The 25,013-nt window shown below is 41.5% G+C and overlaps 3 protein-coding genes across 3 annotated transcripts in view; 2 read left to right on the top strand and 1 right to left on the bottom strand.

Moving 5' to 3' along the window:
* tspan6 (tetraspanin 6) overlaps window positions 1–18,403 on the top strand; it is a 147,839-nt gene extending 129,436 nt beyond the window's left edge. Inside the window, exons 2-9 of the mRNA XM_083785525.1 lie at window positions 12,241–12,394; window positions 15,676–15,864; window positions 15,945–16,019; window positions 16,117–16,212; window positions 16,936–17,091; window positions 17,453–17,536; window positions 17,711–17,795; window positions 17,950–18,403. Coding sequence (XP_083641651.1) covers window positions 12,308–12,394; window positions 15,676–15,864; window positions 15,945–16,019; window positions 16,117–16,212; window positions 16,936–17,091; window positions 17,453–17,536; window positions 17,711–17,779 — 756 coding nt within the window. The 5' untranslated portion in view covers window positions 12,241–12,307 and the 3' untranslated portion in view covers window positions 17,780–17,795; window positions 17,950–18,403. The remainder of the gene's footprint in view (window positions 1–12,240; window positions 12,395–15,675; window positions 15,865–15,944; window positions 16,020–16,116; window positions 16,213–16,935; window positions 17,092–17,452; window positions 17,537–17,710; window positions 17,796–17,949) is intronic.
* Window positions 410–11,467, bottom strand: srpx2 (sushi-repeat containing protein X-linked 2). Its single transcript, XM_083785429.1, has 10 exons — window positions 11,188–11,467; window positions 8,334–8,414; window positions 5,822–6,013; window positions 4,398–4,574; window positions 2,461–2,584; window positions 2,260–2,381; window positions 1,987–2,166; window positions 1,233–1,366; window positions 1,010–1,131; window positions 410–903 (listed from the first exon to the last, which is right to left on the bottom strand). Exons 1-10 carry the CDS (start codon window positions 11,228–11,230, stop codon window positions 681–683), a joined length of 1,398 nt encoding a protein of 465 aa, XP_083641555.1. The 5' UTR covers window positions 11,231–11,467; the 3' UTR covers window positions 410–680.
* Window positions 18,404–22,083: 3,680 nt separating the features above from the next.
* mid1ip1l (MID1 interacting protein 1, like) lies at window positions 22,084–24,419 on the top strand. The gene is made up of 2 exons (XM_083786593.1): window positions 22,084–22,215; window positions 22,673–24,419. Exon 2 carries the CDS (start codon window positions 22,740–22,742, stop codon window positions 23,235–23,237), a length of 498 nt encoding a protein of 165 aa, XP_083642719.1. The 5' UTR covers window positions 22,084–22,215; window positions 22,673–22,739; the 3' UTR covers window positions 23,238–24,419.
* The last annotated feature ends 594 nt before the right edge of the window (window positions 24,420–25,013 follow it).

Genomic DNA, 25,013 nt, shown 5'->3' with positions numbered 1-25,013 from the left:
AAACTTACTGTTCATTGAAAGATAACTAAAAGCTATATTCTTTTTGTATTTTCCCTAGCAATGTGGACTATGAGCGTCCACTGCTGGTGAATCAATGTACTGTACATGTAACCAGTAATGAACGATATATATGAACGTATAATTCAAACATTAATGCATGAACAGCATTATTCTTTAGTTCTAAACTAAATGTAACATTCTGGGTAATACATCAATGGAATATCAAAATCTTGGGATTTTGGATATCATGTTGTCTTTTCCTGGTTTTAATGACTTGAGCCCTATTTTATACTCACACGCTATATCTTTTTTTATTAGTTTGATATTATCGTAACAATATCCATAGAGGTATTTGGTCAAATATATCATGATGATTTCAAAAGTAAGAGGATATCCGAGCACTCCAAAACAATGTGGACGTAAATGCTAATTTTATTCTATAAAAATGCCAAAAAGGTCTTCATCATGGCGTTAACAGTTCTACTTCCTCAAGTGCTCGGATCTCTTTAAGTCTACATTCCTGCTGATCCTAGAAGCACCTCCAATACACTTTTAAGACCATTTTAATCTCCTGTGAGCACCCAGTTGCCAGCCCTAAAAGTATTTTATCTGTACTTTTGCCATCCTTATCAATCACTAATGGTGCTGATCAATGTGTTCTTGTAGTCAGTGTTAGCTGACTAGTCAGTGTCATTGTCAGTGTCCGTGTCGGTGTCAGTGTGAGCTCCACAGAAGTCTCTGTGGAGCTCCAGTCTTCCTCGCTCCTCTTCGTCCAACAGGAAGTTGTCAACGTATGAAAAGAGCTCATCTGAGCTCACGACGGTCATGAATCTCTCTCTGTCTATTCCGCGTTTGTCCAGCAGCACCATGCTGAAGTAGGATCTCGAGATTCTGAAGATTTGTCTACACCACAAACACAAAATAGTTATCAGCTTATTTGGTTAAATAAACTACATACTGTATCTGAGAGTGAACCCTTGAGTGGTTCAGGTTGCCAGCCACCTGTTACCTCAGGCCATCGATGACTTCAGAGTCGAGCTGTTTCTCTTTGATGCGACCGTGCTCCCGAGGCGGCGAGTCAAGGAGTTCAATCACTGTCACGTGTCTCAGATCTAAGCCACAGTCTAATTTCTAAACAGGATGCAAAAATTAAACAATGTTTCTTAATGCACTCCTTCTCTGATAACATTTTGGTGAGTTTTTCTGAGAACGCCCTGATGCGTTTTCCTCACCTGTATCATAATGTTCTGCATCTTGTAATCTGGGTCAGTTATGTCGGGTGCTGATACAATCAACAGTCTCCTCTTTTCATAGAACTGATCCAGTAGTGCAGAGGCCGTCTTCACATCAGTCTTAAATTGCATTGCTGCACAAACAAGAAACTACAGTAAGGTTTTCCATAGAACATCTATACTGCATTGATCCATCGCATCTTCACAACTATGACATTATTCAGTGGTTTTCTAACTTTTTGGGCAAGTCAAAATATCAAGGCATACAGTGTGCACAAAGTACTGTGTGTGATATATCACACAGTATATATACAGTATATATATATATGTCACACAGCTTTATATTTTGAAAACAAACAATACTGCCTCATCAAAGTTGGTGTTGTGACTTTATACATTGTCAATTATTTGCATGAGAGGGGGAGAGGTGGTGGAGGCAGCTGTTTTAGCAGACAGTTTGAGGGTCCAATAAAGTTAAGAGGTTTTGTCCGAAGCACTTTCAACTGCTTTTCATTGGTTCAATGTTGTTTTAACCAACACACCGATGTAAAGGGTGTTCAATAACATTGATGTATTCAAAAACAAAATTCTAAAACCTCAAAAGTTAGTTAGGTGGTTTCCTCCCGACAGCAACGATATTGTGTGTGGCTGTCACAAAACTCCCACAGTACACCTGGACTTGTCTCCCGGCACACCAGTGTGCCTCAGCACAGATTTTGGGAACCTCTGACAAAAGTAAATTGACAATACTTACAAATGCATTGAGCAGGGTCTCCACTCCAGTTGCGGTTGGACTGGCACACTCTGCTAGACATGCCCTTCCTCTCAAATCCCCCATCACAGTGGTACTCGCACACCGCGCCATAGTTGTTCCCATCAGAGTCACAGGTCACGTAGCCATGCATAGGTGCTTTGAGTTCATGACACCTTCTCACTGGAAGTAATAGTGCAACTTTGTCAATAGCAGATTGTATTCATCACATAGGTTTAAGATTTTCAAACGTATTAAGCATTAGTTGTGCCTTACCTTCAACACGGACAATGAACTTGCAGGCAGCCCTGTTCCTGGCTTGGTCATATACTTTGTAGCGGACAATGTTTGCTCCCTCGTTAAAGTCGGTGCCCGGCTGCTGGTCTACGAGTATCACACTTAAGAAACGAAAAGACAGATGTTTCACCCCATGTGAAGTACAAAGGAGAGTGAGGGGAAACGAAAGAAGTGACATACTCAAGTGATTTATCAGCTGTATCCGTGGCAACAGGGGGTTCCCAGGTCACCTTGGCAGTTAGTTTCCCGGGTTCAGCGACCTTGACTCGGGACAGAGGACACCTGATCTTTGGTGGATCGTAGTCTGGAAAGACAGGAAGATCTACTGGTAAATACATTTGCAAACATATATACCAGTAAGACGCCTGAGGGCGAGAAGCGACCTCGTCCCAAAAAGGTTGCGTGCACGCATCCGCCTTGTTGACGGCAGACTGCTGGGCGATCGCTGGCGCTTTGGAATGGGGAGTGTACAGGGTTTGATGAGGGGGTCCTCATCAAACCCTGTACGCTCAAGAGAATGTCCCCGCTAGGGTTACGACATTTTCGGGCCTGTTGAGAACTCGTTTCTTTTCACCGGCTGCCGGCCGTGGCTGCACTAGTAACTTTGGGGTAGGCCCCTCTAGAGTTTGAATGGACTGGTGGGCCTGTTGAGAACTCTAGTTTTCGCCGGCTGACATCGAAGACGAAGGATGGATGGGGATAATCAACATATATCAGAACAGGTTCTGACATATATCCATATATGGAGATCTATGGGTTTGAGGTCAGATGTAGAGTTGCTGGCCAATATTGATGACATCAGTGATCTCCATATATGGACTTAATTGCGACAGCAGGTCGCATTTACTATGACCTCAGGGATCTCCATCCCTGATGATGTCACGAGACCTGTGGTCGCAATTAAACTTATATATTCAAGTAAGAAAATAAAGTACTGTTAATGCCATGAGTTGTGTATTAACATCCACTGTGGGGTAATTGCATCAATTCCTTTTTATGGAGAGGGGAATTTGTGGTCTGGGAGATAATCCCACATGGAGCTGGAGCCAGTCCAGAGAACAATGGGGCAGGAAATATGTGAAAGACAGAGCAGCAAGATGAAAATGTTTGTTTTATTTGTGTGGGTGGGAGACAGCATGCCTGGGGTGCAGAAAGCTGCAGATGTATTGAATCTTGTTCCTCAGTGAAGCATAAACGTAAATTGTCGAGTTGACAGTGCTATTTTATAGTTGATGGGAAATCAATTCAAAGACTTTACTTTAAATTTTGAACAAGATGTTTGTTTGTTTTTTGTTTTGTTTTTTTATCTGTGAGCCTAGAGCACATCTTTTCAAAGTGGGGGATGCTTCTGGCTCAATATTGGAAAGGAGAAGAAAATCTTACCAGCTTTATTTTAGATAGTTTTTTAGTAATAGTACAACATAAACATTACAGAGACTTTAGTTGTCACTGTACAATACAGAGCTGCATGACCAGCGCTCAAGCACTGTTTTCTGCACCCTCAATGACGCCACTCTGACATAAACTGACCTAAACTCCATATTTGACTGCACCTGACACAGTACTATGGGCATAAGAGGCACACAGACAGATAAAGAAATATCTGTATGGGCATAAAGCGGACACAGACAGACGGGTACAATGGGTACTAACTGGGTGGGGAAATTTCCAACTTGCACAATAATAATAATAATTTTTAAACTAAAATATTAGTAGTAGTAATACATTAATTTTAATCAATTTAGGTTGTCTATTTTTGAGTGTTGCCAGCCCCTCCTATGCCCAGCTTTGTCTGTTTGTGTGAACACAAACCCAATGATTTGATTAGCTAATCACCCCAACAGCGATGATTTGATTGGCTGAGCAAAGTATACATACATATTGAGGACAAAAAGTGAGGGCAGAAAAGTGAATACGCCAAATGTGACTGGCCGTAATGACATTTGTGATGATTTGATTGGCTGAGCACGGAATGTGATGTAAATCACAAGTGTGATTTTCTTTTTTATGTCTCTTTTTTCCTCTCTTTTCTTGTTATTTTACAATATACAGTAAGGGATAACTATTTGGTGGTCCTTGTCATGGAAAAGTTTGGGAACCCCTGATCCAAAATGTACCTGAACAAACCGGTTCAATCCCATTCCATGAGCCATCAACCAGACAGGTGCGTGAATGTACCGCTTCAAAACGGTATCCAGGGTCACAGGAGAAGTCACACCTGGAGTCTGCCACAAAGCCTTGAGTACAGGTGTACCTGCCATGGGAGATCAGGGGCAGCACACGGCAACGCACCTCTGAAGAAACGAGACAAAAGCAGTGGTGGAAAAAGTACTCAAATGTTTTACTTAAGTAAGTAAAAGTATCAATACTACAAATGTAGAAATACTCTGTTACAAGCAAAAGTCCGGAATTCAAAATGTACTTGAGTAAAAGTAAAAGTATTGGTATAAAAACGTTGGTATCACAATGCGTCACGATTTGCGAGCTTGTAGATCGGCTATTTTCAAATGGCCGAAACGTACAGTATATAGGAGGGGTTTTCAACGGATTGTGAACGAGGGACCACCACCCTGAACCTGGGGACCACTGTTGGGTGGCGATATGGGCTAAGATTTAAGCAATATTACACAAGACTAGGGTGTTCTTTATCATCATTAATGCACGCCCGCGGTGCCATAGGAACTCCAAAAGGTATCGCAGAAGTGCATTAATGACGATAAAGAACACCCTCTCGTGTAATATTGCAATTATACAACAGTTACCCAAAGAAAACTAAGATAAATCAGATTGCTTCCTTGAAATGACCTGTTGTATAATAGTGCTTTTGTAGCTATGCATCATGTATACATCCCACTGTTTCTCAACCAATGGTCCATTGACTAATGACTACTAATAATTTCCTATTACCAGTAATAATGAATCTACCAGGCAATCTGGTGCACTTCCCCCTCTTGAGATTCAAACTCCCTTTTTATTGTTGAATTTTTTGAACTCCAACTTGTCAGTTTATAAATGACGGTTATCATAAGTCACCGGGTCATTCATTTCACTGTTTCTCAACTCTACTAGTGGAAAGCCTTTTTTTTAAATCAACAAATCCTACATTACTAAATGAATGGTCAGGGACCACTTGCAATACTTCCACGGACATCCAGTGGTCCACGGACCACCTGTTGAAAAGCCCTGGTAGGACTGAAGTGGTTAATGTATGTTTTGTGATGATAATAAAAAAAATCTACAAAGTACCTAGTAATAAAGTTTTCAAATACTTATAGTGGAGTAAAAGTACAATATTTGCCTCTGAGATGTAGTGAGTTAGAAGTGAAAGGACTGAAAATTGGAAATACTCAAGTAAAGTAAAAAAAGAAATACCTAAAAAAATACAAGTACAGTACTTGAGTAAATGTACTTTACACTACCTGGACAAAATATTTAACGAGTAGAGATTAAAACAATGTTGTAGCATTGCGTCACAAATGTAAAAAAAAGAGAACAGAAAATAGAGGACAAATGATTGCGTGTACCTACGGCTTCCACTTACTTCGGCAGTGAGCTGTGCCGGACCAGCGGCGGCTGGCCAGACACTGGATGGAGCTCTTCCCCAGCAGTCTGTATCCACGGTCACAGGTCAGCTCACAACGGGTGCCCAGTGTGCTGCGGTAGTTTCCTCCTCGCGGGGAGAAGCAGGTCACCTCCCCATTGGGCATATTGGGAGAATGACACCAATGTGGGTCTGTGTAAAACCAGAGCACAACAACACACATGTCATTATATTAACCTGCTTGAACCCTCATATTACAGTACGTTGAAAATAAATGGTTCAGTAGCTTAAAAAGGACCATCCCGGCATCAATATGTTTATTCACAGATTTGGGCTTGGCCTGATTTGATTTTAGATTTAGCATGTTTTGTCATTAAGAAATGACCAAACTTGTGTCCAGAATGATGTAGGGGTGGGATTTCGGTATGGAATAGAGGCTAGGTTATGGCTGGCTTGTATTTGTATGAACTTTTAATAATGAGAAGGTTAAAAAAACACTGGGCAAAGTCACAACAGGGCACAAAGGGCATAAATGACAGGGGAAGGATACACAGCAGGGGCAGAGGCCATGATCATGACAAAAGATGTTTAAGAATTACCAAACTTATCTGAATAATTGAGTCAATGTTGCTCACTACATTAAAAGAGCACTTAAACCATTTTAAAGGGACACTTCACCCTTTTTGCAAAAATATATATGTTAATGACGTTTAGAAGATCTAAAACACTTTCCTGGGGGTCTTTATGTGTGTAATTTGTGGTTTTAGATATTTTAGATTTTAGCAGTGAGCCCAGTGTCTCTGATGTCATGGACTCACTTACTTCCTGGACTACATCAAGGAAGCTCTTAGAAGGAAGTGAAGTGGTCACGTGACTGGGCTGCGCCATGACACTTTCATGGACACTTTCATGGGAGCCAAACTCACACAGGAAGTGCAATGAATACATGGCAGTGAATGGAGCCGGCTGGACCAGCTCATAACAAACATTATTCATAAACACTTGAGACCTTTTGTAAAGTAATCACTTCTGGAAAATAACAGAAGACATATCACAGGTTGTTTTCTAATCACTTACTTTTCGATGTGCACAGAGTGCACAGTATATAATTTTATCTGAGGATCTAAACAGGAGGATTCTAAACAGTAGCAGGTATTGTTTCTGGCTCCGAAGTATCGCGATATTTGGCTGCCAGACAGGAAACGGTGGGAAGTATCGCGATACTTGGTGCGTTCAGAAATGTACTTTGTACTTTATGGTATCTCTATTTTTATAGAGATACCATACCTCTATAAAAATTACACAGTGTACACATCGAATAACAACACAGCAGACAATAATGTGTTACATGTCTTCTGTTATTTTCCAGAAGTGATTACTTTACAAAAGGTCTCAATTGTTCATAAATAATATTTGTTCATGAGCTGGTCACTGAGCTCTCATTGACTCCAATGCATTCTGCCAAACCTCCGGGTAGTTTGGATCCCATGAAAGTGTCCATGAAAGTGTCATGGCGCAGCCCAGTCACGTGACCACTTCCGTTCCTTCTAAGAGCTTCCTTGGACTACATGTCTCAGTAAGACAGCCCTCCCCCTATCGACAAGGAGGAGCAGTGCTCAAAGCATTATGGGAATTGTAGTCCAGGAAGGAAGTGAGCCTAGTGTCCATGACATCAGAGTCTAAATCTTCTAAACGTCATTAAAGGGACACTTCACCCTTTTTGCAAAAAAATATATGTTAATGACGTTTAGAAGCTTTAGATCACTTTCCTGGGGGTATTTATGTGTGTAATATGTGGTTTTAGATATTTTAGATTGTAGCAGTGAGCCTGTTGTCTCTGATGTCATGGACACTGGTCTCACTACCTTCCTGGACTACAATTCCCATAATTCTTTGGTGCACTGCTCCTCCTTGTGGATAGGGGGAGAGCTGTCTTACTGAGACAACATGTAGTCCAGGAAGGAAGTGAGCCCAGTGTCCATGACATCAGAGACAACAGGCTCACTGCTACAATCTAAAATATCTAAAACCACATATTACACACATAAAGACCCCCATGAAAGTGATCTAAAGCTTCTAAATGTCATTAACATATATATTTTTCCAAAAAGGTGAAGTGGCCCTTTAACCTTATCTTCATATAATTGGTGCACACTAATAGGCCTATATAAATAAAGCGTTATTATTATTATTATTACGTTTTCTGTCTAGTTGTTCTGCGTCTTGAGGGTGAGCTGTGTGGACAGTTCCGAAATCTGTAGGTTAGGCAATTTCAAACTGATGGCTATACCGGCATCATTCCCTGAAGAAGACCTCCTAGGTCGAAACGTTGGATTCTTGTCAATAAATATACAGCATCGTGGTTACGAGTGTGCAGCCTTTTTCTTATTTTTACTTGTATACCGGCACCAATGACTGACCAAGTCGTGCTCAGTCTTGTGCCATGGATGATGAGCCTGTGAAGGTGCTCCTCATCCCCGCAGGCATATGCTTTTAAGGTGTCCTCTCTTACTATTGTAGTCCAGTCTAGGAGTGTAGTCCTCCTCTTCTGGTTCCAACTCATTGTAGCTGCCATCTATGGTCCCAGAAATACCTGAAACAAACAGACGTTAATGTATTTAAAAAATGAAATACATTGGTTTTTTTTGCTGGAACGGTTATTGTCTAGCATTGATGCAAAGGATTTCCCATTCCCCATATAAGGTAATTTCCACAAACTTAATTCAGGTCCCTTAGCTTTACAATCCACAGACACCTGGATATGTAATCTGTGCAGCAGACTGCAAGCCCACAGCGAGCTCCCCAGGACTATGGGTTTTAAAGCATACTCATCAATATGCATACTGTACCTATAGACATAGCATAGGAGCTGCAGTTTAAAAAAAAGGACACACCAATGTAATAAAGTAGGCTTAAATGAATCAGTTTTGGTGCAAACGTCACCCATCCTAATAGTTGGAAGCATGTGGTGAATGTGACCATTATGTCTTCATTAATTGACACTTTAAATTTGTTCCTTAACAAGTTCCCATGTAAAAATGGCAATAACAAGAGCCCTATAAAATCTGCACTGGCTGAAACAAACTTTCCGTACAGTGAGTCTCCCCGACCACCATCATTCCTCCTCAGCATTTGTGGTTCATGCACGCGATCCCTATCCCTTGAAGATCTCCAATGACTGCATGCTTAGAGATGAGTGCCCAGAAGCCTGAGACTTTCCACTTGCAAGTTGCAACCCACTTCAAATCTTTTATAAAGGGCTGCTACACTAACTTTAACACCCAAATAAAGTTTATCTGAATGAAGATCCTAAATGATGTCAGTGTGAACACATTCAACAGTCAGCGAGTGCCCCCTTTGGAAAATGTTCTGGAATGTTCCAGTGATTTTAGTATTTCACCTCATCAGCTTTTTCTTAATGACTTCTGTGTTCCATGCACTGCATGACGTTGAGTGTTAAGATTAGTCACTCATTGGTCACTCATGTCTCCCAGCAAATTAGGCATAAAGGAAATAAAGAAGCTATAAGATCAACAGCCCCGTTCTTTCTGATTTCAAAGAAATGGCTTAAGTAATGTGATATGTATGAAAATGTGCTTTGCCAGATAAAACCCAGACAAGAATGAACTTGTACTTCAATACAAACATGCTGAATAAGTAATAGTGGCTACCCCTTTTTCCATCACACACACACACACACACACACACACACACACACACACACACACACACACACACACACACACACACACACACACACACACACACACACACACACAGTAAAATCCTTAGTGCTAAATTATTACATTTTACACTTTCAGAGTTAAAAGAACACTCAGGGTGTAGTAGACTATACTGAGGTAGTCTTGTTGAATGGGCTGAAGACTAGCCAGACTCTGACACATCGTGTATCAGTAAGACCAGGCACTAATCCCACTACTCTCAGGACTGATGCAACCAGGAAGACATGTACTGTACATGCAGGGAGATGGGTGGGGGTCGGATGGCAGACCAGGCTGTACTTTACAACTCCGCAATTACCGTTAACTGCTGACTAACATGTCTTGTTTTATTTATCTTAGAAAAGGTTTAAAATGTCATTGCTGATGAGAATGAATCATTCAAGGGCAGAAGACAACCCGACTATAAATGTGAGTAAAACAAGCATTAAATCCTGCAGACACCTTATCTGGATGGATGCATTTGGTTGGATCTAAGGTCACGTCACTCACAAATGATGGCTCTGCCACAGCAAGTCACCAATTAAGTAGTAGTGATCTGTGTGTTGCGCTGTAATTATACAAAGATCTAAGGGGATCTAAGGACATGCATGTTGGAGAATCGCCTTTTACACACACACACACACACACACACACACACACACACACACACACACACACACACACACACACACACACACACACACACACACACACACACACACACACACTTCTTCTTTTCCTTTCGGCTGTTCCCTTCAGAGGTCGCCACAGCCTCCATCTCACCCTGTCCTCTGCCTTCTCTTCTTTCACACAAACTATAGCTTCATGTCCCTTTCACTATAAATCTCGTCTTTGGTCTTCCTCTAAGATGGCAGACTGGCAGTTACAACCTCACTATCCCTCCTCTGTACATGTCCAAGACTCCAAACCATCCCAGTCTGTCCTCTCTGGCTTTATCTCCAAAACATCTAATATGTATGCGCTGTCCCTCAGATCTACTCATTCCTGATCCTATATTCTCCTGGTTACTCCCAGAGAGAACCTCAAGATTTTAGTAACTGCTACCTCCAGCTTAGCCCATATGTGCCCTCTCCCTACGCTCATTCTGTAGCTCCTACAGTAGTGCTGAGGGAACATACTGGGGCTACCTCCAGCTTTGCTTTTCCTCAGTACTACAGTCGACTCTATATTTTGATTTGGCTTAGGTTTTATCCATGTTTAAGAATAATGTAGGCTATTTTGTATAGGCTATATGTTCCCACCTACAAATAAAACAGTGACATTATCAAGTTAAAGGTTGTGGGTATGGGTATCCAACAAGTAGGCTCTTCAGTCCTCAATCGATGACTGCTCCATTGTGTCTTACTCTTACTACTGTGTTCTGAAAACAATCTGCACATCTGTGTCTAATACACTGCAGCTGGTATTTCCTCTGTGCGCACAGGGAATTCAGACAGAAAAATAAAAAAACATCGCCATTCAGGACTATCTCTACCAGGCTAGTACAGTAGCCTAAACAAAAGTAGCAGCTTTATTTGTACTACTGTATTGTACAATAAAATGCAATTAGCAATAACATCAGTCATGAGAAGTGAAGAGAGACAGGCTTTTCTTACCGTCGTTGTCAAGACCCAGTAAACTCACCTGTGAAATATAAAATAAATACAGCAATCCAGTTGGGTGACATTGAAAATTTGTCTTCAAGCACACACCAGAGACACAGTAATAATGGCTTAATTTGGTAGATTTCAAATTGTGTTCTAAGAAGCCAGACTCCGAGATGAAATACAGTATGTTAATCCAGATCTGAGTTGACAAATTACTAGTATTTTATTTAGCCTAATAATAGTCTGTGCGAACTGCGAAGTCAGACCAGTGTCTTCTTCGCAGTTTTCTACCCAAATGATGATCCTTCTTTCGACTTTAGCAAAAGTCAAGAAATCACAAATCCGCTTGGTGGCGCTGTGAGACTTCTTAAAAAAAACTATTTGGCCGCCCTGCTGCCTCCCATATTTCCATGAAGATAAGTAGCCTATAATTAGATATTTATCAAGCTCCTAGGCCCCCTCCACTCCCCCAAACAGCACGAACTTGTACAAACGCCTTTGGTCGTGCAACAAATTAAATAATACTAACGTGATAGATTTGCGGCATTTGAGCAATCTCTACACTACATGGACGCATGTGGGCCTACTTTATCTAAATGTTATTGTTTTATTATAAAGTCTAAAGTCTGGATGGATAATACTTCCTAGATACCAGGAGGGCATTAGGTCATTCATTAACAGAACATCATCTCATCTGTTGCAAGTTTGCAACTAAAGATTTTATTTTCTCTCCCCGCCGGACAGTCAAAACAAATCTATTCAATACAACCATCCTTGCCAAAAAAAGATCAGCGACACCATCCATCGTATACTTCGCCATACGACGGTGTCGCCCATCGGAAATAGCCGATCTGCAATCTCACAGCGCGTCACGATGCGACGCGTTGTGAGCTTGCAGATCGGCTATTGTCGAACAAGACCGTCCTCCCCCAAAGCGGTTCCCACTTCCCTTCCCTCAGGAAAGTGGTGTAGGTTGGTGACGACACTTCCCCCAGACTCTCTCTCTGACTCTCTCTCTCTCTCTCTCTCCTTGCCTTGGATTTATTGCCCAAAGTTTTTTTCCTCTTCGACACAGACAGTCCTGAGTCCTCCAGGTCGCATAGATTGAAGTTTCTCTCTTCTCTTCATTTTTCATTTTAACAACATAAAAAGCCAGGATGTCTCCGCCGTCCAGGCGGCTTCAGACGAAGCCCGTGATTACATGTCTCAAGACCTTTTTGATCTCCTACAGTCTCATATTTTGGGTAAGTTGTTTCAGCCAGGGACTGGGGGACACATCATATTAGGGGAGGGGAGACACAGTCAGTCACACAAGGCAACAAGCTAAAGAGGTAACAATGGGCGCTGATGGATGCCAACTGGTCAACCCATTGTGAGATGGAGTGTATCATGTGTAAATTCTGTAAAAAATAGGCACAAATGTCCCTCGTTCAAAGTAAACGAACGTATTTTTTTTACGCCGGGGGGGAGAACACTTGTTGAAATGTCGACACGGTTATTTATACTAGTCACTGTGGATTCGAATGGATCATGACATTATTGACAACAAAAATAGTGTTAAACTGTGCTGATGCTGTTGCATTTTGTCATCGTTTCTAGCGGTGGTGGGGGCGCAATGTGCAACACGTAGGCTACGACATACAGAACAGAATGGCTAGTGACTAAAACAGCCATTTTTCCTTTTCTTTTCTTTTTCGCTTAAAGGTCGATGCTTTTATCCGTCCATTTATTGCTCTCGGTTGGATGAGCTGACGCTCTTATCAGACTAATGACTTGTGCGAGGAGGAGCGCTAAGAGAAAGAAGCAGCCGTGTTAATGCAACTATATAGCCCTGCCTGGGGGTTCGTGTTTGTTTTGTTTACCGTGGGTTGTGTGTTTAAATAAAATCTCTGCTGCACAATGCATCATGGAAAATGAATGCATTATATGATTATATGCCTGACACCAATTTTCCTCAAATCAAAGTAGAGCTGATGTGGCTGTTATTGCATCATTGTTCACTATAACGTGGCTGAAAATATTGACATATCCTTGGCTTAGAGTCAGACCATTTAAACACCCTTACACCAGTTTCCTCAAAATGAAATTGAAACTGACAAGTGTTCTTTATTTAACATTGAATAGAAACTTTACTTTTTCAACTTGACACATTTATAATAAAACTAATTAAAACTGCCCACAACAATATGCCCACAAGTTGCCACAACAATATTATTCAGCAAGCAGTTTTCTCAGTTTTGGGTGCTGTCTTCCAACTGCAACTTTCATCGCTTTACACTAATATTCCATGACTTGTGATTCAGACACAGCATTCTGGGCTATACATCATTACAAATTACCTTGATAGCCATCCCAAAACATAACGTAGCCTCTATGTTTCAATTAGCTCTGGTCCATAGCGCTAATGCAGGAAGAGCAGTGCTATGCTATGTTTCAGTGTAGGCATGGTGTTATTTTCTTTGAAAGCTGTTGCCTTGTGTGAACATAGAGTTGGTTGGTTGGTATTTACCCCCAAACTCTTTCATGTGTCCAAAGTACATTCTCCTTTCTCCCAGAAGGACTGTGCATTCCATGCTCTTGGTCAAAGTCCAGACTACAGTATGGATTTGTTGTGTCCCCTGTGGTCTTTAAATTAACATAATACATGTCATCAACAAATGCACTATAATATGTACAAAAGAATAAGGGGCCCTAAAGACTGCCACCCTTTCCGCCTGCAAGATCCATTTCACATTTATTATACAATACAGAGAGGGAGGGAGATGTGGTGTCCAAGTTAAAGGAGAATTCCATACTAAAAGGCTTTCTTACCTTTCTTTGTAGTTGTTACGTCCCCACCAAAGAGGTCCAGGTGTTATTTTGTGCAAAAGCTCCTTATTGGCTATTTCCCCTACCATAAGCCCAAAATGAATTGCATTGAATTGAATGGGAATTGAATGGGGCTATGGGGTGTTGTGCTAATTCGCTTATTTCCATCGCTCTAAATGATAATTTCTTTGTATATATCCTCTCTTCATAATGTAAATAATATCCCAAGCGGCACACTTTACTACTTCTTTCGATGGAAATAAGCGAACTAGCATAACACCCCATAGCCCCATTCAATTCCCATTCAATGCAATGCAATTCATTGAGGGCTTATGGTAGGGAAAATAGCCAATAAGGAGTTTTTGCACAAAAAAACACCTGAACCTCTTTGGTGGGGACGTAACAACTACAAAGAAAGGTAAGAAAGATAAAAAAGCATTCTAGCATGGAATTCTCCTTTAATGTAACTCAGTAGAGTTAAAGTATAGTTAGTAGACGGTATTCCAGCCTGCAGATTGATATTCATTTCAGTTTGTCCCAAATGCTATTTTATCATCTCCAAATGCCTAGTAATTTCACATGCTTATAGTCACCTCTCGTCTCGTGTGAGTATTATGTACGGTTGTACGGTACCGGTAACAGTGGGAACTGTCACATGATTTTACTTGACTGTAAAGGGAAATATCCATATTATTTCTGTTATTCTAAGCTTTATCTGGTACCAATTATTAGCCTAGCCATTTCAGTATTCTGCTATCTGTCTGTCTATCACATTTTATCACCCACCCTGGATCTAGCTGACAGGAATCTGACCAGTAATAGCTTGAGGGCTACATTTCAAAGGTGTAGTTACTCTAGTAAGTATTGTTTGGGTTAAACCTGAGTCATGCCAGGTATTTCTGTGTCCAGGGAGTTTGTTGGTTCATGTCAGAGAGCAGGGCGACTCTTTACTTGTCCCTCTCTGTACTTTCATGTATATGTGCTATGTGAAATGGATTCGAGACACTTGGTTCATCTTGCATGCAGAAAGGTTGGTGGTCTTTTTGGGATCCCTATGAAAATAAAAGAATGACTCCCTGTCTCCCTCACATTCTGTCCTTACACTCGTGGTAATTGTTGTAACATTATATGCAATCAGGGAAGCCAATGCAACATAACAAACAAATTGCTCAGCCAATCAGTTACGCCAACAGGTCGGGTTGGCCAATCTCAGGGATGCCGGTGCCCACACACCTCCCAATCACACAGAGATTTGGTGCATCCTGTACAGACCTGCAGACAGATATACTGTATATAACATACAATACGTAGGTTACACGGGTAACCAGTACAAGTGAGAAAAACCGAGAGGGGCGAAGGGGAGGGGAGAGACCGGGCCCGCCGATCCCCAAGGATGCATTTTTGCCCCAGCCCTTTTCTCACTTGTACTGGTTTCTCACAATGTAGGCCTACTGTAACATATATTTTCAAATGGTGCATTATTTTAATATAATGCAAGGGTGCAAATATTTCCAGCAACATGCATGCATATATTCATATGGGCACTAGTTTACACACGCTCCAACACCCCAAAGACTTAAGCGCGTCTCTGCTGCTGTTTGACGTCAGGGGAAATTATGGATGCGGTTGGTAGGTATGTTATTTAGTGGCCGGGTTTTGAGCCTTAAATAATATGATTGCGTCTAAAAACCACTCTACCCCTCAAAACCTCTTTCAGGTCACAGGAATGATCCTGCTAGCAGTTGGTGTGTGGGGGAAGGTGAGCCTGGAGGCCTATTTCACCCTGGCTTCTAACAAGACTACCAATGCACCATATGTTCTGATTGGGACCGGAGCCACCATCGTTATTTTCGGATTGTTCGGCTGCTTCGCTACATGCAGAGGAAGCCCCTGGATGCTTAAACTGGTCAGTGCAAAAGTCTGTATTCCCAAGTACCCTTCAGACCTGCCTTTTGTATATAATCTCACCTTTGTTTGTTCCTTCAGTATGCTATGTTCCTGATCTTGGTGTTCCTAGCTGAGCTTGTGGCCGGAATCTCAGGCTTCCTCTTCAGACATGAGGTGAGATTAATATTATGACATAGAACACAGATTTACAGCAAAATGTCAAAACATTAAGTGTTGCAAAATATAACACAATTTCTTTTGGATTGGTCAGATCAAGGCCATTTTAAAGGTTGCCTATACAAACGCTGTGGAGAACTATAATACCACTGACACCCGAAGTACTGCGGTTGACACCATTCAGAGGACTGTAAGTGGGAGCTTTGCAATCACTCTTCTTTATATGATTTTAGTCTGTTTGTTCCTCTTCCCGTGTAAACAGATGCAGGGCTTGAGTTAGAATAACATATTCAGCAGTATTAAATAGTTTGATCAGCTAATTTCCAAAATAGCCCAACAAGCATGAAGATGCAGTATACTAATACTGTATATCAGGGCTTCTCAAATTGGGAATTGGGAACCCTAGGGTGACTTGGACTCTTGATGCAAGGTCACTTACTTTGGAATTTATCAATGTCACTTCAGTTTAACCGTTTTAGACCCTCTATACTTAGTCAAATGGACTGATCTAAACGGCGTTCTTCTTCAGCCTACAGTACACCAAGTTTCTTCACAAAAAATAGTCAATCTACAAGCTCACAACGTATCACGTTGTGACTGTAAGCTTGTAGATCGGCTATTTTTGGTGAATGTTCCCCCTAGAATAGGACACAAGTACAAAAGTAATTTTGTTTCCTATACAACATATTCTCTCCACTTTTACTCGTGACATACTGTATCTTTGAGGGAAGGATTTACATATTTACATACCGTTAATATAGCAAAATGTGCTATAAAGTATAACAATGTAATTCAGGGGTGCCATGGATGAAAACATTGGTTACAGGGGTGACCTGAGCCAAATATGTTTGAGAACATCTGTATATATTTATATTAAATGTACTGTTTTAATTTGTGTGTCTGCACTGTTTAGCTCCATTGCTGCGGGGAGACAAATTACACTGACTGGTTTGAAACGAACTACTTCAAAAAGAACGGAATCCCTGTTAGTTGCTGCATAGACTCCTTTAAGTGCTCGCCGGATACCCTTAAAAACCGGACTATTGCTGGGCAAGAAGTCTTCAATACGGTGAGGTCATTGGTGGACGCTTGGTTTGTGTGGATTTAACATTGCTTGTGAAAATTAATTGAAAATAGGATCCAGCAGGAAGAGCACGCACATCTCAAAATATTCTACGGGTGCTGAACAAAAATACATACAGGTGAGAAGAGAAGAGGTTCGCACACCGGTCTTGAGGAATGAATTCCTGACGAAGGGGTCGAAACATTGTTTCCTCTTCTTCAAATAAAAGCTTGGAGCTCAAGACCGGTGTGCGAACTTCTTCTCTTCTCGCCTGTGAAAGATTATTTGTGTGTTGGGAAAGTGAAAGTTAATGGCAATTTTGTTCAACAATGATCTAAGCATGATCTTATCTTTCTATTATGTTTAGGGTTGCATGTCACTCGTGACAACAGTGATGGAGGCCAACCTTGGAATCATTGCAGGGATTTCCTTTGGAATTGCGTTCTTCCAGGTATAATACTTATAGTTTAGCTGCCTACATGTCGTTCTTTGGATAATTTGTCCTAAAACATATGCTCCATTTATTAGTGCTTACTGTGTTTTTCAATCGGTGAAGAATCATCTTTGTCTCGTGATCAAATTGTTTGTGGAAGTCATCATTGGCCATTCTTTTTACTGTGCACAGCTCATTGGAATATTCTTGGCTTGCTGCTTGTCACGGTACATAACCAACAACCAGTATGAAATGGTTTAGCAGCGGTCTTCCAAAGGTACTACTTTTTGTTCAATATACAATCAAACACATTAAAATTTCATTTATTCATTCCAATACAGGTTAATGTTTGTTTGTGAAGCACTTTGTTACTATGCGATGAGTATTGTTGTTGTATTTTAAGAGTCTACCATGTCGTTCATTCTTTACAGGTCACTGAGGGGCAACTCTTGATTCATGCCGAGTTAAAGGAACCTCCCATTATTTTAATATTGTATTTGTCTGTTGTATTTTAGAGGAAAAACTCTTGCTGCTTCTTTTATGATCCCATTTGTATCGGCCAACCAGAAGGGAATAATATGAAAGGAAATCACAAGGGACAGTATTTGCTGTGTAGATTGTAAAAGGGAAAAATAGCAACTATATGCTTTTGTAGTTAATTTTGTGTTCTTGTGATTTAATTTGTTTTGTTTTTTTGTTTCCTTGAGTATTCTTCATGGTTTCCATATTGCCATTCTGTATTATCTTACCATTTGAATTGATGGTGTACTGTGCCAATTTGTTACAATTTCCACTCCAAGGATATTGTGGACACATCATTTTGTAATCTTTCTCTACAAACCCAGGTATATAAAATAAGCTGATAAAAGTTTGAATGCTCTGCAATGCTGAGTGAACTTTTGTGTCTGTGAAACCAATATTCCTGATAAACTAAATGCAAGATTAAGGGTTGGATGTTTGGCGGTTGTATTAAAGTTATATTTTTAAAGTGTAGCTTTGGCCTTTTAAACTTTTAATTGTACACTAGGTTGTGTCGGTGTTAATGGTTAATTTGTGGATGTATGTGAAATGCTTAATATGAAATCAAAATCCTTAAACGCCCTATTCATGCTCAAGAATTTGCATGTAGCATAATGCTGCGTTCACATTGGCAGATACAAAGCTACACACACAGCATATTTGTAACTTTGTTAATTGTATCTAAAGTTGAAACCAGCTCAACTTGTTTGTAGCTGTTGTAGCAGTTACAAATGTCGGATCTTTGTATCTTCATGTCACTGGCTTCCATTGAGACTAAATGGTAGCCTTTAACTTTGTTGTTGCCAGTGTGAACGCATCATAAGGGTTTGACACAGATTCTTTGCTTTTACATTTATATAATTTTGGATGTTTCCAAACTAAAGACTTTTCTGGGCAGGAATTATAAAGGAGATATGAATGATGGTAGGACTAGGAATCCAGGGAATAATCCCCCCTAATTCATGTTTACAACCTACATCACAGAATGGCGGAAGATGGAAAGCTAATCGTCAGTTGTATCATCATTCATCACATCATAGGTTTTACAGGTGTAAATCGGTGTGTGAAATGACTGAAATCTGTAAGAATCCAGCTCAACAGGGTTCCAAAAGTCTGAAACAATGGACTGTTTTTTCCTTAGGCCAATGGCCAGAACAGGAATGGGAATGTGCTTTGATTACAAGGCAGTGACACAGTGACCCAGAAAGTAGTTCACCCAGTTACACTGGCCAAAGTTCACCAATTTACACTGGACAGGTCCAAATTAGACACCTTTATGACTTATAAGAGTCAAAGATGGGGTAAGTGATATTTTTCGGTTAAAACAAAACGTTTTCAGTTTAGCTTAAATCACTATATTAGGATCATCAATCATTGCTATATATAGTCTGTTCAGTAAAATGGGTCTCCCCATAAACAAAATACATTTTCAGGTGGGTAAGGGGATTCTTGAAAACATCCTATGACAGGTTGTGAGCTTGTAGATAAGCTATTTAGGCTTTTTGTCATACAATGAAGTATATAGGACAACAGGTGTGCATTTTGACCATATGAACCTCCATTGTCCATATAGGCGTACATGATGTAAACATTTTAATATGTAGGGAACACCACACTTTTATATTAGGGAGGGGTCTGGGGCCCATTAATTTCAATGGACATGATGTTACTGATGCATTTTCATTTTTCTTGTTTTAAGGGTAGGATTATGTGCTGCAGAACTTTTACCAGAATGAAGTTCATGGGTCACACCAGCCGTTGTACAGTAGGATTGTGACATTGTGTGCCCATGTTTTTTCCCTAATGGGACTGATTGAGGGTAGCTACTGGGACGTAAGTCGGGACTTGATCACTCCCGGCTGGGTCGCCTGAGTGAGGGGTATGATGTTGCGAGACCCGAAACCCTGTTGACCTCAGGATACATCACTGAGGATACGTCCCAGGTGCATCCATGCGATGATTTGTTATAGTTCTTCTATTTATAGTGACTCATAGGAATGGTTAGACTATGTGACAACCAGGTATAGTCTGGTGACCACCGGAGCAGTATGGGTTAGCGCCCCAGCCTGTGTCCTCCGTGAGGAGGAAGCCCAACAACCCTCGGTGAGGCCTTTAGGAGGGCCATGCAAGCAGCAAGCGGAACCGCAGTACCATGACCCTGCGGAACCATTGCCCACCACTCCTAAATGAACTGTCTGGTGCTGGGACTCTGGTGCAACGCACAGGTCCTCGCTCTTGTGAGAGCAGGAGTGGACCTGGTGAGACGTAGGAGGGGCCTGGACAGGAGACAACCCACAGAGCCTAGTCCCTCCATGTGCCAGAAGTGTACCTCCCAGCCCTGGCAGAGTAGTTCTGGAGTAGTTCCAACGGATTGTGTGCCCCTGGTTTTTCCCTAATGGGACTGATTGAGGGTAGCTACTGGGACGTAAGTAGGGACTTGATCACTCCCGGCTGGGTCGCCTGTTGCGAGACCCGAAACCCCGTTGACCTCAGGATACATCACTGAGGATACGTCCCAGGTGCATCCATGCGATGTTTTTTGTTATAGGCTACCTTTCAACAGTAAATAGTGAACTTTTGCTTCAATATTAGCCCTACCACCCTTGAGAAACAGCTGCAGAGGCTCCATTCATTGTCAATAGAGTGACTGCTTGTTGGCACCAGATGGTAGTGTGGTCTACGTTGGGAGATAAGTGTCTGGATCTGACTCGATCTGAAGAGATATGCCATGTTTGTTGTTCATTAGAGCAGAATCCAGTCAATCCACCATCATGGTGATGTGTTTAGGGTATTTGCCGGGAGGCATACTATCATCCGACAGAGCATTGCTCCGAAGGAGCAATGCTCCGAGGTGCGCTGCGGGTCGGGAGAGGGTTTAGGTGTCTGCCCCGGGGGAGGTTAGGGTTAGGGTGAGGGAGGAGGTAGGTTGTCGTTCGGACCAATGCTCCGTCGGATGAAAGTACTGCACTCGTAATTGCCAGCATTTTGCAAAACAGGTGGGTGGTAGTAGCAGCAGCAATGAAAATGTAGGCATTTACATGATTTCACATATGTATAGGCTACTTGTACAGTGTACACCCTGGTTACAATAATGAAAATGTATGCAATAATGTCAAGGGAATTTGATTATTATTTACCTTTTTAAATTATTATCAGGACTGGGTTTTTAAATTATTATCAGGACTGGGTGGTGTACTAACTTATATGAATCAATGTGTTGGTCTAAACACCAGGAGGCAGTGCTGTGTAAGACAGTGTTGTCAGGGTTATGATGAGAGCCCTGTGGTTACAGAGACTCACTAGATCGGATGATATGGCATAGGCATAGGGGGGGGGGGGGGTGTGTGTGTGTGTGTGTGTGTGTGTGTGTGTGTGTGTGTGTGTGTGTGTGTGTGTGTGTGTGTGTGTGTGTGTGTGTGTGTGTGTGTGCACTGCTGTGTGCACAACGATCAAGTCTAACAAGTTGAAACGTGCAACTGCAACTATAGCCTATCTAATCAGTATTATTGCGGCCACTAGTCTGGCAATGATAATTATTAAGTTCTGTATGTATTCATTATTGGATCGATCATCATGACCAGACCAGAGAAATAGCTTTCTTTGATCTTTCAACGGGTCTGGTCACCACCAGACCCGTTGAAAGAAAGCTATTTTTTTTTATGCATGATGCATCTTTGTCACCAAATGAACGTGCGACTTTGTAATAATAATTTGCGAATTCGTGTCATTCAGCATTGCATTATATAGACCGTTTAGACGTTGCAGACGGGGGACTCGCTCAGGGAGAGCGAGCGGGGGTACGAGAGGGCAAGTATGCAGGGAGGGCAGTGAAAGGGCTACGGCTAATCGCAGACAGACAATCCCACAAAAATATATTGATTGACACTGATGATGTGGTTTGTAATTGGCTCCCTGATGTCAGACAACGCCAGGGACCGCCCACGTCACTGATATTATCCAATAGATGGAATTGTACGGCGGCCAGGGGGCGGAGTGTGTGTCTGTAACCGGCTGTAACCCCATGTCACTCCTATAAAAGACGTTTTCCGCACGTCAGCGGGTGGGGAAATTGTCACTTTTCTTCCCGGCGGGTGGTGTGCAGTCAGACGAGAGGCTTTGAATGTGAATATTATAAAGCATCAAGAAACCATTACATCGTTCAAGCCTCGTAACTTCAGGTCAGTAAACGTTTAATTCCGTCTCCGAGCTGCATATTTATTTTCTCACGTCCAATGTCAAGGTCAAGTTGATGTAATTTCAGCCTGACGGGACTTTAAAAAAATAAACAATGCGTCAAGGTGTTGTCTTTCTGTTATCAACCTAGCCTGGGCTACTCCCTCCAAATGCATGATGGTTTGCACGCAGCGATTTCACAGCAGTTGAGGAAGCAGTGTTGCTTAATCAAATTAAAGGCTCAATAAGCACTGAATTACTTGATGGGTGTTAATTTCACCATACTCTGCAACTTCACGTAAACACTATAGGTTCTGTGACTTCTGTCAATATTTAACTACTCGATCTGAAGCCTTAGTATTACAAACCCCACTTTTGTAGGCATGCAGATGCTAGCAAAATTGATCAAAATAAATGCTATAGTTGACCTGATGTGCATGTTTCCATATTATTCCCTTGCAGAGTGAAATTTCAACGTCAAGCAACTCTGCCTTACTGCAACAACAACTAAGCCAACCCAGCCTTCACCATGATGATGCAGATCAGCATCGACCCAGCCAGCAATAAGCACTCTCTCCTCAACATGATGCACCGCTTTATAGCTGCGGCCAACAATATGGATGAAACCATTATGGTACCCAGCCTGCTGATGGATGTGCCACTGGAGGGCCAGACTGCTCAGGTGGAGACCAACAACAACGTTGTTGGGCTCCAACAATGCCCCAACAAGCAGAGGGACATGTATGAGCATTACCTCCTCCTGAAATCTATAAAAAACGACATGGAATGGGGCCTGTTGAAAAGAGAAATGAGCAGCGGGGCCACCTTCCTGGAGATGGCAGTCAAACAGGAGGAAAAGCAGTCAGTAACCGGGGACTTTCCTCTTGATGACAACTCGGACCTTGAAGATCAGTTCCACTACCACCTCAGGGGATTGTTTGGAGTGTTGTCAAAACTCACAGTGCAAGCAGACAACCTCACCTGCCGCTACAAGAGGGAAATCGGTGGTGGAAACTTCATGAGATAGGAGTCGCAACTGTCCCACTTCTCTTTTCTTTTCTTTAACTTTTTTTTTTTTAACCTGGACTGCTTGATGCACTTGAGAAGCCCCCCTCCCCATCTCATGTAAATGCTCTCCTGTGAATGGTGAGTGTACCAGGGCATCTGCCTCTGAGTAGCAACACCCCAAGTCTCCCCAGGTTTTTATGACTTGAAAGAAAATTATACTTGCATAATGTCCTTGAGCATGGTTGAAAATGATTTTTGGAATGTAATATGAACTCTGTCAATTCGAGAGTGGACACCTTTGAGCCCGTCGACTGAGTTTATTTAAGTTCCTGATGATTCATGGCTCTGGTAGATATCTCTGCTGTCTGAAAGAAACCACCCAACTCTTTTTAATACTTTTCATTGGTTCAAAATCTTTTTAACTAACACACAGCCATAAAGGGTGTTCACTGTTCAATAGCACTGCTTTATTGGGGGAATGATGGCCAAATGGGTGGATTTAGCTTGTTTTTTGCAGTTTGAGGATACAATGTAGTTAGGTGGTTTTGCTGAAGCACTTTTTAATACTTTCCTTTTAGTTCAATATTTTTAACTACACAGACACAGGGTGTTCACTTGAGTAGCATTGATTTATGCCAAATCAAAAACCTTGTGGAGTTGGGTGGTTTTCTTCCAAACGGCAATGATATATTCTTAAAGCTTCCCCCCGTCTTTCATTTCCAAGTTGTCAATGAAACCAGGTCTCTGTGATGGCTTGACTACAAAACAAAAGTTTATGATTGAAGGAGAATTTGGAATGCTGGTTATTCTGTCCCTCTTCAAATTCTTTAATGCAGGGTTCAAGACCAATTATTTATACTTTGATGTACGTACAACTGTCACTTGGCGAAAATAACTGTCAATCTCTTATCGGGGAGTGACATGGCTGTCCGACAATGTGTAATTTGGGCTGTAATGGCCTTGATTTAAAGAATTTTATATTGTTCATCACTGAGCGGTATTCCCATGTAACATGGTGTGCCTTGAATTTTTCTAATTCATGCCCTGTTCAGTTGCCGTTATCTCTGGTCCCATTGTCTGACTGGTACAAAAGATGGTAAACAAGGTGTTGTGTCATTTCTATGTTTCCTTGAATATTTCAAGAACAACTTTTATATTGAGCAGAAATGCAGTAAAAATTTAATAAAGAATCTCAAACTAATTTCTTTGTCTTTAACTTTGTCATGTTCCTCCTAGTATATACTGTGTCTGAATCTTGGCCTAAATGCACATTGTGCACGCTTGAGGGGTGGGATTTATATATTGAACTTGTTTTCTATTACATGGGCTGTATTGTATAGTGTGAGTTCAATAACTTACTATACATGTAATTCTTCAATTGAACGTAGTCTGGGTGGACTGGTCGTTAAGAAGTAAAGGCTCTCCAAACAACCAGGCCTCTTATACTAAACTTTGGTGCACTGCATCCTAGAGTATACTGTAAAAGTGAACCGCCAATCAGCACCAGCTTCATAACTACACAAACAGACAATTTAGTTTTTCATGGAGCCCAATCCCTACTGATTAGCATACATTTTAGGCCTGGCCTGAAAGGGTCGGGCAGAGTTTGAGAACTCTAATTGCAACTAAAGACGTCAAACTCAATGTTAACTTTTGGTTTTTTTAAGTGGTTCAGTAAGTACAGAAACATTATTTTTCATCGTCTGGGTGTGGTCACACCACTTCAATTCTGCCTATGAGGGTTGATTCTCCCATGCTCTTCAATGGGAATGTGCAAAATGGCAACTACTGTTAC

The sequence above is a fragment of the Protomyctophum parallelum genome, assembly GCF_964188405.1.
Source record: "Protomyctophum parallelum genome assembly, chromosome: 16".
Lineage (NCBI taxonomy): Eukaryota > Metazoa > Chordata > Actinopteri > Myctophiformes > Myctophidae > Protomyctophum > Protomyctophum parallelum.
The sequence above is the reverse complement of the archived record's forward strand: the minus strand, read 5'-3'. Positions and strand labels throughout refer to the sequence as shown.

Coding starts and splice junctions, on each gene's coding strand:
- srpx2 (XM_083785429.1), bottom strand. CDS start 11,230: ATGTCACCCAACTGGATTGCTGTATTTATTTTATATTTCACAG. Junction 2,585..4,397: donor GATTGAACCGGTTTGTTCAG/GTACATTTTGGA, acceptor CTGTCTTTCCAG/ACTACGATCCACCAAAGATC. Junction 2,382..2,460: donor ACAGCTGATAAATCACTTGA/GTATGTCACTTC, acceptor TCGTTTCTTAAG/TGTGATACTCGTAGACCAGC.
- mid1ip1l (XM_083786593.1), top strand. CDS start 22,740: ATGATGATGCAGATCAGCATCGACCCAGCCAGCAATAAGCACTCTCTC.